At 44.5% G+C, this 12,945-nt stretch overlaps 1 protein-coding gene across 1 annotated transcript; it reads left to right on the forward strand.

The window, feature by feature from the left end:
- The first annotated feature begins 585 nt into the window (after positions 1-585).
- Positions 586-12,026, forward strand: LOC141786142 (sodium/potassium-transporting ATPase subunit alpha-1). The gene is made up of 23 exons (XM_074664877.1): positions 586-763; positions 1,121-1,231; positions 4,078-4,137; positions 5,105-5,206; positions 5,316-5,417; positions 5,505-5,618; positions 5,705-5,839; positions 5,950-6,067; positions 6,166-6,434; positions 6,509-6,817; positions 7,295-7,429; positions 7,633-7,825; positions 7,907-8,082; positions 8,171-8,307; positions 8,618-8,768; positions 8,850-9,018; positions 9,105-9,259; positions 9,350-9,473; positions 9,565-9,710; positions 9,795-9,925; positions 10,007-10,108; positions 10,791-10,882; positions 11,843-12,026. Exons 1-23 carry the CDS (start codon positions 752-754, stop codon positions 11,869-11,871), a joined length of 3,072 nt encoding a protein of 1,023 aa, XP_074520978.1. The 5' UTR covers positions 586-751; the 3' UTR covers positions 11,872-12,026.
- The last annotated feature ends 919 nt before the right edge of the window (positions 12,027-12,945 follow it).

Genomic DNA, 12,945 nt, shown 5'->3' on the forward strand with positions numbered 1-12,945 from the left:
CCCGAGCTCTCACTTCAAAAAGTCATCATTTAGACCCGTCTTCCCTTCCTCTCATTCAGCAGTTGTTATTCAAATGCCGCTCAGCTTTGGGCAATCACTCACCTGCAGAACTGGACTTTCATCTTTCCAGTTCTGCCTCTATCTCTGTCTGTCTCATTCACTCTCCCACTATCTGTTTTTTTTCACCCCTGTTTGTACTGTAAACTCACACACACTCTGACACACACACAGCTTGCACATGGAGGTTGTTTCTGAGCTGAAGGGCGTGAGCCTCGCAGACTTGTGCTGGTAAAGGTTGAGCTCAGAGGAATGTGAAAGGAAGGAGAGTAAATAAGTAAAGAGTGAATGAAGGGGAGGGGAAGCAGTGGGAACAAAACAGGGAAGTTGAGCAAGCTCTACCCTCCCCTTTCCTCCATACACCTCCTCCACCAACGCCTCCCTCCCCCTCCTTTTCCCTCACCCGACACTGCTACTACTCACCTGTCCAGTTTGCCCCCTCTCCTTCAACCCCCTACCCTCCTAGACAAACTCCTCCTCTACTCCTCCTCCAGGCAGGTGAGCTGGTGGAGGGTATAAAGGTATGCTTATGTGAAGCAACCTATCTTCTCTGCTCTGGGGAGTGCGGGAGACACAGGACGGACGTAACAGGGCTGAGAGAGAGAGTGTGTGTGTGAGTGAGAGGAGGCGGAGTAGGAAAGCTGCAATTTAAAAAGACAATTGGATTGACTGTTCTCAGACTTGCACTGCAACCATGGGGCTGGGAGTAAGTATTGGAACCTTGTCACATGCTTTGGCCTACTTTCTGAGAGTCTTTAGATTGAGGTTAGGATTAGACCTGTTATGATATTCACTTTTTGAGCTCAGACCAAGTTTCTGTCACAAGTTATCGTCGTGGATCACCTCGACTTTCCTTTACAAATGTCCTCTATAACTTTTCAGAACTTACTTTTTTGAGAGTTCTGCGCATTCCTTCTCAGAATGATTAACACACGTTTTACAGCATGTTTGAACAGCAACGCTGACACGCTTGCCGCTCATACTGGCGTTATAGAAGAGGAAGTCTTTCACATGTGCTCGGTGTTATGCAGAAGCTTATTATGTTTCCCTTTCTTCATATCAGAGAGGGAAAGAAGAGTACAAACTGGCGGCAACGTCAGATGGCGGGGAGAAGAAAGGCAAGAAAGGCAAAGGGGACAAGGATATGGAGGATCTGAAGAAAGAAGTTGACTTGGTAAGTACACAAACCTGTGTGAAACCTGTCCGACTTATCCTGAGAGCTCGTGGAAAATGTCTGAATCGTGTGCTTGTACCTCGCAAAACCCCCCATGATTCAACCTGAAAGAAGCAGGCGTTTAACAGCATGACCTTCTTGAACTTTACAAGTCTTCCTAAACACACAGCTGAGTCATACATAAAGACAGCCTTATTCAGGCCGTGCTAACACTCCTGGTCACTGCAGGTCCTTCTTATTGGTCACAGTCACAGCTGAAACAAACCTCAGCTTTCACCTCACAGTTAGTCACATGAGATGTAGCTGTCTACCTTCTGTTGCTGCTTAGCGTCTCATGTTATTAAGGAGTTCACAGCTATACTTAACCTTTAAAATCATACGTTTTTAGACTGTCCAGGCTCTGTCGTCAGTGTTTTCATCAGCCCCTTCAAATCTCACTAAATATATTAAGCAGCCTTCGTGGAGAATGGTTGCAGAATGGCGGGGTTTACCGGCATTGTGTGGTTTTGAAGTTTCCTGTGTTGAGAAGTCGCGCGATTTCCACTGGTGTCAGCTTTTTTCTGAGTGGGTCACCAGCTGAGGTCATTTCCCAAGGTCAGCGGATCGCTTGCATCAAGTTCATGCCTAAGTCAGAAAGTTTAGAAAGATTTTAAACTATCTGTTTTATACTTAACACACAGCAACGTCCCTTTACTTTAAAGGAACAAAGTTTTTAAAAATCATTTTGGCGCCACTGCTGCCTGAGGTCAAGTTTCAGATAATGTGTCTACTTCCTTCAAAAACCACCTTTTCTTTCCTGCAACAAGCAGCTGAATGAGATTTTTCTCAGAAACATGACTCGTGCATGTACAAGAAATGATGAGCAAAGATTTTAAAGGCATTACTTTGTCCAAGTTCCTCACAGAAGATTTAACTAGAGTAGTTTTACATCTGCGATTCTCTGTCCTCCTCCCTTAAAATGGCGAGCTGAAAGTCGAAGCGTTGCGGATAATGTCCTTCACAAGGTTAGGAGGCAGATGCAGGTCTCTTATTGCCTCAGTCAGAGCTTAAAAAGTTGTGTTTACAGCTTGTTTGAGTTGCCTCCTCATAACAAAATGATCATACAACAATGATCCAGATTTTCTTTATTTTCGTGTCCAACATTTTAAAGACTCAAACTGATCTTTGACCCTGACAAGGTCATCAGTAAAGGTTGAGCGAAAACTTTTAGTTTGTAGGACAAGCATCTTCCCAGAGTAGCTTATTTATATAATAATAAAAAGTAAATATCTTAGTGTTTTTCTCGTTTTGTACATTTTGAAGCTACAGGTGTTCAATGTCACTCTGCAGGTCACAGAGCACTGCAGGTTATTAGGTAATAAAATCCCCATCTAGGTGACATATTAATGATTATCGCCCTCCTTACGTCTTAACTACATCTCAAAGTCCTGCCGCTGAAGGACATCTCACTGCCATAGCAACCTTATCTTCAGTGCACCATAACCTCTCCAACTTAGCATATCATTCACTGCAATCAACATCAGGCGCTTTCTTTAAAGAGCTTTCAGCCAGGCTTTAATTTCTAAATGATCGTCAGATACCGAAAGAGGCAGCAGTGATAGTTTCATCAGCACGGCGGTTAAAGACTAATGGCACATTGGACCGTAGTAAAACAGTAAAAGTGTGAGCGGGTTTCTCTGCAGCTCATCAAGCTGTCATGTTAATGATTATTGCACCATCATATTGCACCATCAAATTATTAACTGAGGCCTCAAAGTCCAGCGTAAGACAACGGAAGCTGTTCCCAAGGCAACGTCAAGCAGCTTCTGAGCTGCTGCAGCGAGCAAAGTCCAGAAGAAAGGGACGAAAAGCAGACACATGTGGGGTTTGATTTCATAAAAGATGTTACCCAGAAGTGTTTGTGGAGCAGGAAGCCACTGTTTAAAAAAAGCAGCATGTGATAAAACATTATCCACAGTGCATTTGGCATGAAACACTTAGCCTTCTTTTTATAAAACAACATGGCAGACTATTTTCTGCACCAGGACGTCACATTTTTAACTTACTGTTCAAGAGAGGAAAGATGTGATTTTCCTGTATTAATAAATTTAAGTCGACATACTTTCCATGTTTAAAACAGTCGACTCATTGCGTTTGTCAGGCTGAAGCAAGCACTTCAGTTTTATTTCATGGAAAAGCAATTACAGCGGGAAAAGAGCACAGAACGCTGTGCAGAAGTGGAAAATTCTGCTCCATCTCAATCACAACAAGAATTTCCCACATACGTGAGGGCAGGAACCCGACACAGAAACCACTGTTGGCATCTGTGCTCGGGATGTTGTGCTCGCCTGCTTTTTGCACCAAGATTACGACACTTAAGCTGTTACAGCGCTGAAAAATAAGAGGTGGGAGCCAGATATTATCACAGATCATCCAAATTACAATCTATTCATTGAGTAGCTGTAGGCGTTATTCAAACAACACGGTGTAGGCGCATGAATGTGCCAGCTTCTCTCGTTTTTAGCTTGATCTGTACTTTCAAAGTAACAAGATTTCTGCAAGATGGCTTTTTAATATTTTAGATTTAGACTTTTCCTGGAAGCAACACTTATCAAATCCTTCCAGAAACGACTTTGAAGCTGGAGAGCGCTCAGCTGTGAATCTGAAAGAGTGGGCGCCACTACTGGGTGCTGAAATGACAGGCATATGAGCAACACATCAGTGTATCAGTGTGGTGACACTGATTGGGCTGGATGAACTGTTTACTCACAGCACACTGTCTGTTCATCATCAGCTCAGATTTCTTTACACTCAGGACATATTGTTTCTAACTGCTTGTTTCTGAATCCTTCTTTCTGTCTCTGTAGGATGATCACAAGCTGACCCTGGATGAACTTCACAGAAAATATGGAACTGACCTGTCTCGGGTGAGGCTGCGCTGCTTGTCTTTGTTTTTGTTTGAGCCTATCAGAGCGATAGAAGCTCCCAGAGGTTGTCATGTCCCTGTAGAGGAGATAAGCCAAGGCGCTGGGGGAGATCTCTCACAGCAACAGAAAGCAACATGAGCATCCAACTGCTGTTCAGTAAAAGCAATAAAAACAGTTAAATGAACATCCTATCTGGCTGAAACCCTGAAAGATAAAGTAGTGTTTGTTTTTGATCCATCATTTTTGGTTAAAAGGCTTTTATGTTGAAGAAATCTGAGTTAAATTAGGGATTTTATTTTTAACTGACCCTTTAAAGTGTCATTAAATCTCCCATTAGACCAAAGATGGGGAAACCCTTCAGTTACAAAATGTTCTTTCCATGTTGGGACGTTCATTTCATTAAGCTACACACACACACACACACACACACACACAATCCCATTACACAACCACACACCGGCTAAATGCTCCACTGATGCTGATTATCTGATGAAATCTGATCTGTCTGAGTTTGCTCCCAAAACAAAGACTTCATTCAGGCAGGAACACCGGTCGTATTGACCCTACCAACAAGGGGGGGAAAAAAAAACCTCCTGGTACGCTTCCAGAGAGACCTTCAGTCACACTTTAGCCTTAATTCTGCTCCATTTTTATCCACTGTAAGAAAATGTGACCTTGACTGATGTGAAGTGCGCTCTGAGACGGCTCCTTTACTCTCACATCAACCTTCACATAGCTAGAGTGAAAAGAGAAAACAGTAATTATAAGATTTCTGAAATCTCTTCCTGTGGATTTCTGTTGTTTTGATGTCAACGTAACTTTAATCCACCACCTCCTGAGGTAATAGCAGTGGTCCTGTTTACCAAATAAAAACGTCCAGGTGGAAGGAGTTGCTCTGAGTTAAAAATGACCTAACAACAAACAAATGTGCGATGATTTGAAAGTATTCCTTTCTGTTTCTTCTCAGGGTCTTTCAAACTCCAGAGCAAAAGAGATCCTTGCCCGAGACGGCCCCAACGCCCTCACACCTCCTCCCACCACACCCGAATGGGTCAAGTTCTGTAAGCAGGTAAACAAGACACACACAGTTTCTGCGTATTCAAATGTGAGACATGCAAATGATGTGGCTGGTGAAACCAAAGCAATCCTGAAACCTCTGCTGCTCATCTTGTTTCTAGCTGTTTGGCGGTTTCTCCATGCTGCTGTGGATTGGTGCAATCCTCTGCTTCCTTGCTTATGGTATCCAGGCTGCCTCAGAAGATGAACCAGCCAACGATAACGTAAGGAGAGAGTTGAATCAAAAAACAAAAGCTCGGACAAAAAAATCACAACAAAACTGATCAAATGTTTAATCTTCTTTCTTACAGTTGTACCTGGGTGTTGTGCTTTCTGCTGTCGTCATCATCACTGGTTGCTTCTCCTACTACCAAGAGGCTAAGAGCTCCAAGATCATGGACTCCTTCAAGAACCTGGTCCCACAGGTGAGTAGTCAAGATGATTTAAACGCAGCTGCTTCCCGAAAGAAAAAGCATCTTCTAAAGTGTCTCATTTCACTTTTGTCTCACAGCAAGCCTTGGTTGTCCGTGACGGTGAGAAGAAGAGCATCAACGCTGAGGAGGTGGTGGTGGGAGACCTGGTGGAGGTGAAAGGTGGAGACAGGATCCCTGCTGATTTGAGGATCATCTCTGCTCACGGCTGCAAGGTTTGTGTCCGAAAGACTCGTGTGTAATCTACGTTACAGATGCAAAAACATAGAAAAGTTTCAGCCAATTTCTCATATATGTTTTTTTTTATCTTCCTTTTCCCCATCAGGTGGACAACTCCTCCCTGACTGGTGAATCTGAGCCCCAGACTCGTACTCCTGACTTCTCCAACGACAACCCTCTGGAAACCAGGAACATTGCTTTCTTCTCCACCAACTGTGTTGAAGGTAAAGAACGAATAGCATATAAAAAATCACAGGGTTAAAATTTTCTATCACGTCAAGTTAAGACTGATTTATCGACAACCCTCTTGTTCTTTCTTCAGGTACCGCTAGAGGAGTCGTCATCAACACTGGAGACCGCACTGTCATGGGTCGTATCGCCTGCCTGGCTTCCAGTTTGGAAGGCGGCAAGACTCCCATCGCCAAAGAGATCGAGCATTTCATCCACATCATCACCGGTGTCGCTGTCTTCCTTGGTGTGTCCTTCTTCATCCTCTCTCTCATCCTCGGGTACGGGTGGCTGGAGGCTGTCATCTTCCTCATCGGTATCATCGTCGCTAACGTACCTGAAGGTCTCCTGGCTACTGTCACTGTGAGTTCTGGTCTGATTTGTGCACATTGATTTTGTGTAAACGTGTGAGGGATGCTAATGTTTTCTGTCTCCAGGTGTGTCTGACTCTGACCGCCAAGCGTATGGCCAAGAAGAACTGCCTGGTGAAGAACTTGGAAGCCGTGGAGACCCTGGGATCCACCTCCACCATCTGCTCCGACAAAACCGGCACCCTGACGCAGAACAGGATGACCGTCGCCCACATGTGGTTCGACAACCAGATCCACGAGGCCGACACCACCGAGAACCAGAGCGGCACCTCCTTCGACAGGAGCTCCGCCACCTGGGCTGCACTGGCGAGGATCGCTGGACTCTGCAACCGCGCCGTCTTCCTGGCTGAACAAGGAAACGTCCCCATCCTGAAGGTGAGACCATAATGCTTCACTTCACCCTTTCTGATCATCACAAAGGTGTTTGAATAATTAACTAATAGAAGGATATCAATAACATTAGAGATCACAGTCCAAGCAGAGAGCTCACAGCTTATTCCCTCCTTGAAAACATTTTGTATCATTTGATACTACACAGAGATGATTCTGAGATGGAGCGTGGGAGGTGACTTGGCGAGGAACTTTTTGGATCCTGCAGAACACTAAAGCAGCCAGACTGAGCTACAAATCTTTATAAAAAGCACTCAGCATAATTAAAAGCTGTTACACAAACATAAAGCTGATGCTATAGAGTCAGTAGCCAGGCAGACGAAGTGATTTCTTTCTGAATGACTGGCAAGTTTATTCCTCTCCAAACTGCACTAAATGAAATGGAGCAAAACAGTGGAGTAGTGGATTTTAGAAACAGACAGAAAAGTATTTCGTTTCATCCATATGTCGTTTCCTCCACAGAGAGATGTTGCTGGTGACGCCTCAGAAGCTGCCTTGCTCAAGTGTATCGAGCTGTGCTGCGGATCCGTCGGTGGCATGAGAGATAAATACCCCAAGGTTGCTGAGATTCCCTTCAACTCCACCAACAAATACCAGGTACACATCGCACCAAGTGTCCTAAAGTAACAGCTCATAACTCACTGTGTGAAAACTTAGATGTGTTGGGGTAAATGTCAATTTGCGCCCCCTTGTGGTGGTGCAAACTCACATCTCTGTTAGTTAATTTTTAACCAATGAGAAGTTTGGTCACTTCAGACTTTTGCTGAACAAATATTTAGTTTCAATACCTTCTTCCGTAGCTCTCCATCCACAAGAACGCAACCCCCGGTGAGACCAAGCACCTCCTGGTGATGAAAGGAGCCCCCGAGAGGATTCTGGACCGCTGCTCCACCATCATGCTCCAGGGCAAAGAGCAGCCTCTGGATGACGAGATGAAAGACGCTTTCCAGAACGCTTACGTTGAGCTGGGAGGACTGGGAGAAAGAGTGCTCGGTATGAGCTCCATCATAACGCCACATACCAAGTCTTGATTATACGGTGGAGATCGGGCTGACGAGCGTTTCTCTCCTGCAGGTTTCTGCCATTTCAGCCTGCCTGATGATCAGTTCCCAGACGGCTTTGCCTTCGACACTGATGAGGTGAACTTCCCCACTGAGAACCTGTGCTTCATCGGCCTCATGTCTATGATTGACCCTCCTCGTGCTGCTGTGCCTGATGCTGTCGGCAAATGCAGGAGCGCTGGAATCAAGGTATGGTATCAACGTTTTTCACGGTGAATGCAAATTTCTTAAGTAAGAAGTCACATCATAAAACTTCATCTTAACTTCTTCTCCTCAGGTCATCATGGTGACAGGTGACCATCCCATCACAGCTAAAGCCATCGCCAAGGGTGTGGGTATCATCTCTGAAGGAAACGAGACTGTTGAAGACATCGCTGCTCGCTTGAACGTCCCAGTATCAGAGGTTAACCCCAGGTGAGTTCTCTCCCCAATTCCCAGACAAAACTTTCACTGCGCATTATAATTTTTTGGCAGACACTAAGGGTGATTTGTTCATCACTCTCCTTCCAGATTTTTTTCCTGTTGCAGAAGTTGCATCACTTGAACAGAATTAAATCAGTGATATCTACTTCGCCAAAAAAGCTTTTACCACTATTCTATGTCTTCAGTGCAGACAAATAAATCTCAGACTTGAACAGCATCAGCCTCTAAACAAAATTGAAAAGCTTGAGGCAACAAGTCTCATTTGTTTAAAAATTTGCACGTTTGTTGATTTCCTCTCCAGAGATGCCAAGGCCTGCGTCGTCCACGGCGGTGAGCTTAAAGACATGACCTCAGAGCAGCTTGATGACATCCTGACACACCACACTGAAATCGTCTTCGCCAGAACCTCCCCTCAGCAGAAACTGATCATCGTGGAAGGTTGCCAGAGACAGGTCGGTGTTCAAAAACAACTTCTAAAGTTTGTTGTTCTTAAATGTTTTTCTTGATATCTTACCAAGTCTCTTTTCTCTCAGGGAGCTATTGTGGCTGTAACAGGTGACGGTGTAAACGACTCCCCTGCTCTGAAGAAAGCTGACATCGGTGTCGCCATGGGTATCGCTGGATCTGACGTCTCCAAACAGGCGGCTGACATGATCCTGCTGGATGACAACTTTGCCTCCATCGTCACTGGAGTGGAAGAAGGTAGGCCTTGCAGATACAGAGCTGTGGAAGTCAAGGCGACAGAAAGCATCAAAACCCTGGGTTTCACACTCTCCTCACTTTTCCAGGCCGTCTCATTTTTGACAACTTGAAGAAATCCATCGCCTACACCCTGACCAGTAACATCCCTGAGATCTCACCCTTCCTGCTCTTCATCATCGCCAACATCCCTCTGCCTCTGGGAACCGTCACCATCCTCTGTATCGATCTGGGAACTGACATGGTGAGCCTAAAAATATCTCAAGATCAACTTCCTCCCATTAAATTTTTTTAAAGGAGTGTGTAAAGCTAAGCTGTGTCTGTCCTCTCTCAGGTCCCTGCTATCTCCCTCGCTTACGAAGCAGCTGAGAGCGACATCATGAAGAGACAGCCCAGAAACCCCAAAACAGACAAACTAGTGAATGAGAGGCTCATTAGTATAGCCTACGGACAAATTGGTACGCTAATCTAAGGATGCAAAACTACATTTGGTTGTTTTCTCACCTGGGGAAAAGCTGTTAAATTAAAACTATCCCTCTTTTTCTCCAGGTATGATGCAAGCCACAGCTGGGTTCTTCACATACTTTGTGATCCTGGCTGAAAACGGTTTCCTCCCTATGGATCTGATTGGTATCAGAGTGCTGTGGGACAATAAATACGTAAATGACCTGGAGGACAGTTACGGACAGGAATGGGTTAGTTCTGATGCTGTGAATTTTAATAATCACTGCTGATGACGGGGAAAGAAGATGTGCTGATGTTTTGATCTTCTTTTTCAGACATACGAGCGCAGAAAGATCGTAGAGTTCACCTGTCACACAGCTTTCTTCGCCAGTATCGTGATCGTCCAGTGGGCTGATCTGATTATCTGCAAGACTAGAAGGAACTCCATCCTGCAGCAGGGAATGAAGTACGTACATATGGCAAACTTGTAGATAATCTGAAGTGGATGAAAATAAGAAATGATAGTAACTTTTCTTTTCTCCTCCAGGAACCGTATCCTCATCTTCGGTCTTTTTGAGGAAACTGCTCTTGCTGCTTTCCTGTCATACTGTCCAGGCATGGACGTCGCCCTCAGAATGTACCCTCTCAAGTGAGTACTCTACATTGATAAGCTGATCAGGTTTGTCTCCTGTGGTTATTTTTGTTGGCATGCTGTCATTTCCCTGCGTAAATACTCAGATTATTCCTTTTCATGTATGCAGGGGATTTGATGAGCACAATATGCATTATCCATATTAAAGTGGTCATCCGTGAAATCCCCTTTTCTGTGAATTCACTGAGGTTCACCACACTTTCCCAAAGGCCTCTCCGTGCAGCCAGAGCTTCCACGTTGTTAGATTTCATCTGTGTCCAGACTTTTTTAGCATTATTGTGTTGGAAAAGGTGTAATCTAGCGTTAGAAGTAATTTCCACCACAGGAGCAGAATGAAGCAGAGGAGCAACAAAACTAATGAGATTTTCCCCCATCAGAGAAAAAAATGGAGCCAGTAAAGACACGTTAAGCTCATTAGCTCTGCTGTTTCTGTTTCTCCTGTTCTCCTCTTCTCCTACCTGCTTCTTCCTCCTCTTCCTTACTTTTCTCTCTGGGTGATGTTTGAATAACCTTGGTGTGTCTGAGTTTCTTCTTCTCTGTCTCGTCTGCAATTTATCTTGAGTCTCAGGGGAAAAAAATCACAGATTTATATTTAGATTCCATCCAGCCAGTTTTTTTGTCATGTCTGACGCTGTCCAGCTGTAACTAAACATCTCGTCATCTCTCGTCTTTTCTTCAGGCCATGTTGGTGGTTCTGTGCCTTCCCCTACTCCCTCCTCATCTTCCTGTATGATGAAGCCAGAAGATATATCCTCAGACGCAACCCAGGCGGTATGACGCTCACTCATTCTTCTTTTTTTGAAGCTTTAGAATCATCCTTCACCTGAATTTTCATCTAACATCCCAGAGGACGTCAAACTCATAAGCATCCTTGTGCAGAAACTACACGACCCACATGCACCCTTGTATCCCTGCTCTGTGTGTTATCCCTGCCACAACTGTGCCCCCCACACAGACCAGTGAACTGTAACAGATGGCAGAGCCCAGTGGGATTTCAACCCTCAACCCTACCATTGTTAGTTAAAGCCTCATTCCACCCACGGAGCTGAGTGCAACCTGTATGCAGCGCCGGCTTTGATGCAGCTGTGTTTATGTGAGCTCCATCTGAGCCCCACACACAGATCAGTGAACATCATTGCCCATCCATGGTGAATAATTTGTTACCAACAGAGAGAAAAACAAGTTGAAGTGACACATTTTCTCACAAACACGAACAGAATCAAGTAAATAACGCATTTCTTCAGTGCTGCCGGAGTATTTTTAACCCGGGGGGTTGAGTGGAGTTTCATTTTTAAAGTTTAACCCATGATTCCAGTCCAGTGGTCTCCAGCCCTCGATGAAACGCAGAACTCCGTGTTTGAGGCCTAAAAATAAAACCCAGCTTCGGGCTCAGCCGAGCGAAGCAAAGAGATGCTAAATCACATAAGTCAAGCATGCAAATCTTAAAGTCACACAAGACTTCTTATGAAGTTTGATTTTGCATCCTTTTGGTCATAAGTAAGGCCTCGAGGATGATATCATCATCTCATGACACAGCTCCACGTCGCTGCAGGAGACATCCCGCAGAAAGTCACGGCTCTAATTTAAGAGCGTCTACTCACGCTCTCTTATCACGTCTTATAACGTCACCCTGCAAAGTACAAATGAAAGGCCGCTCTCTCTTCACATGGAACATAAAACACACATGAATTACCCCAAACATGCTTCAACTGTGTCTCCTTTCCTTTCCAGGTTGGGTGGAGCAGGAGACATACTACTGAGTCAACGCAATCACGGAGGGAGCAGTCAGTGTTCATCGTTATTTACTGCCATGTTACATATTTGTCTGAAATGTTAGCCAGACCAGAAAAAACACATAAAAACATGGATAAATTAAGAAAACCTTGATGTATATGTCCTTCTCAATAAAATATTTCCTTACCATTGTACACTCAGGCTGATTGGAAGTTTGTCCTGTCTTAAAGAAAAAACATTTCCTTTGCTTTGATGCAGTTTTAAGGTTGAATAGGTAGGAAGGAGCGAGTTGTGTTCTGTGACCCGTGCGGCGGATTTTACACCTGAGCGGTTCCCAAACACTAATTCTCAGATCTGATATGAAGAACTCTGACAGGGACGTGACTTAAAAATAGGTTTCTGCTCTTTTTGTGCATTAATACAGAAAATTAGATCAATTCAAAACATCATTAAGCCGTTACTCAGACTTGTCGGTCTTATCTGCTGCTTCTCTGGGTTTTGTGTGTGAACATTATCTCAAGGGCCAGTCAGCCGCTGCTGTGTTTGCAATGGATCGCTTTGATGACCGCTAATGCAGGAGAGGCCCTGAGTGAGAATTAACTGAAGCCACTTTAGCGCTATCCACTTTGTGTTTACCTCGGTCATTATGAACGCCCCTTTCTCCATCATACCCTCCTCTAGCGTGTGTGTGTGTGTGTTTGCAGTATCATCAGTCCAACCTGGGCACAGATGGCCTGCTTCACACACACTTAAAGATCACTTGTAGGCAGAATTAAGCTTTAATTTATGCACTTTCATTAGCAAATTGTAATCGGTTAACACAGTGTGGTATGACTGCTGGAAGCAGCCAATCAGATTGTTCTGTTTTAACTTTTTGGATGATTTCTTTTACAGCAGAGGGAGCTGGTGTTAGGAAGGCAGCTAGTGTGTGCAAACAAAAGGATGGAAGGAGACAACATGGGGAAAAAAGGAGAGCAGGGATGATTGATGGTGGGTAAGGTGAATCGATGCGACAGAGAGGAAGAGGAAGAAACAAAGAGCACAAATCGTCTTGTTATGATTCCAGGGCATAAATTATCATTTGTCATCACCACTTTGTT

Source organism: Halichoeres trimaculatus, unplaced genomic scaffold (genome assembly GCF_033239565.1).
Source record: "Halichoeres trimaculatus isolate MK-OKI-2021-1 unplaced genomic scaffold, fHalTri1.1 fHalTri1_scaffold_24, whole genome shotgun sequence".
In the NCBI taxonomy this organism is placed as follows: Eukaryota; Metazoa; Chordata; class Actinopteri; order Labriformes; family Labridae; genus Halichoeres; species Halichoeres trimaculatus.